This window comes from Urocampus carinirostris, chromosome 1 (assembly GCF_059441175.1).
Source record: "Urocampus carinirostris isolate Australia breed hairy pipefish chromosome 1, RoL_Ucar_1.0, whole genome shotgun sequence".
NCBI lineage: Eukaryota > Metazoa > Chordata > Actinopteri > Syngnathiformes > Syngnathidae > Urocampus > Urocampus carinirostris.
Window position 1 is genome coordinate 28,588,069 of NC_142349.1, and position 6,307 is coordinate 28,594,375.

At 36.0% G+C, this 6,307-nt stretch overlaps 1 protein-coding gene across 2 annotated transcripts in view; it reads left to right on the forward strand.

Moving 5' to 3' along the window:
• pvalb6 (parvalbumin 6) overlaps nt 1-6,307 on the forward strand; it is a 47,481-nt gene that overhangs the window by 37,564 nt on the left and 3,610 nt on the right. For both annotated transcript variants that reach the window (XM_088333562.1, XM_088333553.1), the window contains one exon: nt 6,034-6,099. In XM_088333562.1, coding sequence (XP_088189688.1) covers nt 6,039-6,099 — 61 coding nt within the window. In that variant the 5' untranslated portion in view covers nt 6,034-6,038. The remainder of the gene's footprint in view (nt 1-6,033; nt 6,100-6,307) is intronic.

Sequence of the window (6,307 nt, forward strand, 5' to 3'; positions counted from 1 at the left end):
CAGTAGGGTCGCGGGGGTGCTGGAGCCCATCTCAGCTGTCTTCAGGCAGCGGGCAGGTGACACCCTGAACTGGTTGCCAGCCAGTCGCAGGGCACACAGGGATACACATATATATATATATATATATATATATATATATATATATATATATATATATATATATATATATATATATATATATATATATATATATATATATATATATATATATATATATATAGTTCTTTTTCCAAGTCTGACTCGGTAAGGCCCAACTGATTCACTAAACTCCAAGACTCTACAATTTAAGTAAAAGTATGGTGAACGATAATTGGAAACTATTTTCCAGCATCCAAGTTGATATTAAGTCATTTTTACTTCTCCAACATCTTTTCAGAAAAAAATCTTGAATTTAATTGTGTAAGGAGCATTTGTATTTATGTACTTCATTGTTTCAGTGGGTAGTTAATCTAAGTATTAAAGTCATTTTTGACTTATTTCTCAGTGACATTTTCAATTACTCACTTTGCCTGCATTCATGATCAGGACACAGAGGAACATTTTTTCGTCAGCAGTTTTGGGCCGTGAGGGCCTGCAAGGTCTTCTCTGTTGGCCTAAAAAATAGAATCGTGTGATGTTTAATTAGATTTTGTCCATCATTACTTTTTAAATAATTCCTAATTGTTTGTCAGTTACATTTTATTGCTTTTCCCTGCTTGCACTGCTTGCAGATGTGTGCTTTCGTATTTAAGTACTCAACCAATCACACTTCCACCATTAGTTGTGCTAGGCTCAGAAATCTACTAGGAGGCCTTTACAAAAATCCTGAAGGCAGTGTCCTGTAACATCAGTCTTTAAGAAAGCGGTTGGTTCAGCCAATCAGATTCCGAGTTGACGTCTAAGCGCCTGCTAGTGGGCGTTGAGAAACTTCACCGGTTTCACAAACTATGATTGGCTAGGAGATGGTAATCCACCAAAGTTATTGCACCAACAGCTGTTCAACTAGATTAGAAAAAGCTGCGCAAGGAAATAGAATTTGTTGATTTAATAGTAAAAGGTTGGAAAACTCGGGTTGGCTTCTCTCTCACTGACTTTTTTATTTTTATTGTCCACCTTGATCGTTGTTTTTTGTTTCCATTTGTACAGTCCATTTTAACTGAAATTTTGTTATAAAAGACAGGCTTTACGTGTCACTTCTCCTCCACCCGAGTCCTCACAAATAAACTAGTAAATTTCACTTCCAAAAGCTGACTTATCGAGCCGGTTTGTTCGCAAATGACGCATCACAAATTCAGACTGGAGCTCAATGCCTAGGTGTCACTGTTTGTCAGCAACCTCAAATTTCTGCTCTGAGGGCCCTAGGACAGCAGTTCTTTCATTCTAGGCCCAATTTCTCACAGACAAGCTCCCACTGCCAAAACATGAATGCTGATTTCAATAACCTTTGATTGAATATTTGAGCATATCGTCCAAATGTAAGTATCTTTTTACAATGTTTTTATGTGGGTCTCTGTTCCCAAATGCAGTGGGTGGATTAAAAAATGCAAATGCAAGTAACAGATGAGCCAAAATAAAAGTCCAAGGTCGATTTTCAACCTCCTTAAATTGATCTTCTGCGAAGGAAGATCAAATTTAGATAGAGACAGCATCTCGACCAGGTAATGACTTTCCGATGGCACAGGTTTGCTTGCAAAACGGGCAACAGCCTGTCACTCCTTGTTTTTTTTCAAGGTCACGTTTTAATTACACCAAATGAAATTGAATGCGCTCCAGTAGCTTTGCTCTGGGGTAACCTAACTTTGGTAAAAAGATGATAAGATGAAACCTGTTGATTTGAGAATGAATCCATGAGTCTATGGAAACATGCACACGTTTATACCATTATGAATATTCATCAAGAGAAGAATACCTCAATAATTAAAGTTAATGGGATGGACACTCATTACAAAATATTTATGACTTTTTACACAGCTTTTGATGAGCAATTCACACAATCTGCATCTTTAATGTGGTTGCTAATATTACATGCAAATATGTCAAGTGCTCTCGCGTTGCCTTCGTAATGATTGTTTGCCAAATTAATCTCGGGAATTTTTTACCTTATTAAACTGTTAATCATACAAGACCAAGAATATGTGTTACTAGGGACACTGCACCGTTAATACCAAGAACTTCAGTGAGAATTTACCTAACGTAATCCTTCTCTTAATGGATTTAATCTTACCTATTGTTACAGAAAACAACAAGCCGATGTAACAATTCATTATGACACAAAATGGTTCATTGAAAATCATCTGTGGAATTTCCGTATTGATATTTATATAGAGCAGGGGTTGGCAAGCTATAGCCGTGGACCAAATGTTAGGCCTTTTCATCTGACCTACCAGACAAAATTATTAGAATTAGAATGATAAGATATATTATATAGTATAAACATTTTTGCCAATTAAATTATGATGAATTGGTGCCACCCTCGTCCACAGTGTCACCAACATTCAAATAGGATACATTTGTCTTCACTTGCTATTTTCATTTTATTTATCCAGTTATTTATGAAATTTAATGATGAAAAACCCTGTGAGCTAGCCACATTGCATTTTGACTTTTTTTATGCATATTTTTTGCTTTAAAAGGCAACATAATTCCTTATGTTACTTTAAATCTGATGTTTTTACAACTATTTTGAACAAATGATCTATTTATGGACAAAGCCCCCCTAAAACCTTTACTTGGGAATGTCTGCATGTGTAATAATTCATAAATGCTTACCGTCCTTGCTATTGTAAAGACTTATCTCCTTTTTTGTGATTTGTTATTTTTACTCGAAATGAATGTGCAAAAAATGCAAAAAAAGATTTAAAAATGCCCCCAAAATTTTAATACATCTTTTGGAAATAATTACCTATGAGAATAATTGAATGGCGCTACATTATCCTTTTCCTTCATGTTTTGGATTCGAAACTGTGTTGCTTGATATGAAACAATTCAAATCAATTATCTTTCTTATCCCGGTCTCTTTGTGGAATGTTTTAACCCAATACGGCCCACGGCCCACACATTATATACCAAAAAAGCAAAGGACACACGGTTATGAGCATGTTTTTGCATCAGACCTTTGTCTGTGCTCCAGATCCAAACATTACATATTTTGCTAGATACCTTCAAAGTCTAAAAATACATGTTTACTGAAGAGTACTATTCTCTCTAAACCTTGCCCTTCATATGTTATATGTAAGCTTCTTTCTATTGCCTGGTGTAAATAGACCCTTGATTATCTTTTAGTAAGTAAGAATATGACATAAATTGATTTTGAACTTGCTAAGAGAACAGGAGAGGACTGTACAAAAATACCCTCACAAGACCAACTATAAAATCTGTTATAAAAGCACACCACTAAACCCTTTCTTTTAAAGGGTGGGGGATTTCAAAGAACACCAACATTATCAGCTGAGAGTGACAATGATCTAAACAGTCCACAGTATTCAAAATATCAAACACCAATGAGATCTAATGGTCAAAATAACAAAGCTCCTTTGCAGGTGTATAAACCTTACGACCCCAACAAAAGTGCAATATTGTATCTTAATGCAGTATTAGTATAACTGTAAACAAATAATAGTTGACTTTACTGAGTTCTGCTGAGTGCTTCCTGGCTTAGGATATCTCACTAAATCAATCTCAGAGAAGTGAATTGTTTCTTTTCCTCCAGGGACACTTTTGTGCCACAGGTCACAAAATGAAGCCGAATTGGTAATAATAAAAGATTGAACGCGCGGCCACACAAGTTAAGTACTGTTCGCTATTGATCCATGTGAGCGGGCCTGTTTCACTTAAATAGATAACACTACAGACCTCAGGAAGCTCATATATCACCCGCGTGATCAAAAATGAACGAGATCCACAAGGCACAATAGATGGAGGTCACCTTTTTAATCCAAGTGCTTAGAATCAGTCGTGTGAGCAAATAATCTTGTTATCTTGAAAAATGCATTACCTAGTTTCTCCTGGGTCTCTTAATTGTGTAATCCAATGCCAGTTACAGCACTATGTTAGTACAGTAAAGTAATAAAGGAATCGTCACCTACTGATATTATAGGTAATGATTCGGGACGCACAATAACAATCATGCAGATAGTTATCGAACCGACGGCCAAAATGGTTATCGACGAGGTGGGAAAAAAAGACCCGATTGGAGACATGCTGTACTATTCAATCAAAGATCAAAACATGTTCCTCACAATATATTTTGATATTCTAGAAGAAGTAGCAAAGAAGTGTCCTCATTCTACTGAGTATTAAAAGCCATCTTGAAGAAGTGTATGTTTAGCCTGTATTTAAAGATGTTATCTAAAGAATAAGTCATATACATTTCTTAGCCAAGGCATGTGTATTGGAGTACTTGGATAATGCTAAGAAGTGACTTATGTTCAAATATTGAACACACCCATAATCATGTGCACTCTCTGCAATGTCTATAAATCAGTGTTATGGTCCATATAAAATACTGTATATTGCCATTATAAATAATATTGACGGACAAATTAAGTCTTGATCAATCGATTAAACAATAAAGGCAAGCTCTAGTGTTTCCAACTGAGAAAGTTTAGAACAGTCATGTTTGTTTAATCTTACGGTGCCATTGTTGTAACCATTGTTTGTGTAAAACTTTAGGCCACTGACAGCCTCAGTGAAGGTTGGTGACACTTGTAAACAATTACTACTTATAAAGTATCTCCGTGTACACTCAAAGTTACAATAGGCTTTTTAACGTGAAGTGAAAAAGCCAAAACACAGCACCAGTGCTTTTGATATTTAATTGCACACCCCTGCTCAAAATGCAGGTATCGTATTTCTCAATGTAATTTATTATATCCTAATGACAATCTGTAAACATGTATGAGATGAAGCAGAAAAACAATTATAGCTGCAAATAACATCCCCTCAAATAAGATAGATGTAATTTCATCAATATGACACTGAGCTAAACCAACAAAGAAGGTCCATGACCACAGAGGTCTTGTAATTGAAGCTGTAATTCCTTCTCCAAATGGTGAAAACTGCAACAGTATAATAAAATGCAGACCAATAAGTTTAAGTGCATACGCTACATCTGTCTGAACTATTACAAGATATAGTTGTTAACATATAATATAAACACTTACTGTATAGAACCTAAAGGCATTGTCAATTCTTGTTTATCCTTCAACATGGATGAAGAAAGATTGGACATACAACAGTTCTGTAAGCCATTGTCTGGGTCTTTGTTTATGTTGAACTGGTGCAACAGAGGGGGGTCGTGAAACACTTTTGAACTCAAATAAACAAAGTTTTTATGTAGCATGTCTCAATGAACTTACATGTGTGTTAGCCTTGCATTATATCTCAAACACAGTATCTTATTTATTTTAGAAAAACGGTTGCTGGAGGGTAACAAAATCGATGATGTGGTTGCACAAATGTCCACCCCTCTTTTCGCTGGAAACAGGGCTGAGTTTAGAAATAAACAATCATAAGTAAACTCATGTTTAATTGAAGGAAGTTGACTAGTGCCACCATTCATTACCTCCCTGAATATATTTCAAATGCTTTCTTGCTTTTTATTTATCTGTAGTGGTTTATATTATTTGTCTGAAAATCAACAAAAAAAAAAAAAACACAATGGTGGAGTAAAACAGGTTAAGTGTCCTCAGAAACAGGATCAAGTAGTCTCTTTTGTATTTGAGAGACAGCTGATGACTCAGATGGTCTGCTCAATCCCCACCGACTTGGCCCCCGCCCCGGTCTTCCGCCCTGCCTTCATCCGCATCAGCTCCACAAAAGCACACAAAACATGTTCTACATGTATGTTCGATGCTTGCTTCCATCTGTGACACTTTTTTCCTAGACAGCTTCATTCAACTTGACATTTTTACTCATGGGTATGCCTACTTTAATGGCGTTCATCTATATTTACCTGTTCAACTGTCAGTGATTCATTCCATACCTCATCACCTCCAATGTAACCCAATATGTTCACCCAAGCTCATTGAACCTGTCTCCACTTTTCCTCTGCAGACAAAATGGCAATGAACAGCATCCTCAACGCTGACAACATCAAGAAAGCACTTGATGCATTTGCAGGTAAGCACAGTGTGGATCTAAGCTTTCCAACTGTTCATTTTGCTTGATTTAAATATGTGACATTGACACACATACACACACAGCAGAAGAAAGACTATTAAATCATTAAATCAATCATTTCAATTTGTGTTTGTATTTTATTTAGTCACATGAATTTCCCTTAGTTAAGTAAATGGTAATGACAATTAATTCAATGGTTGTTTTGCCC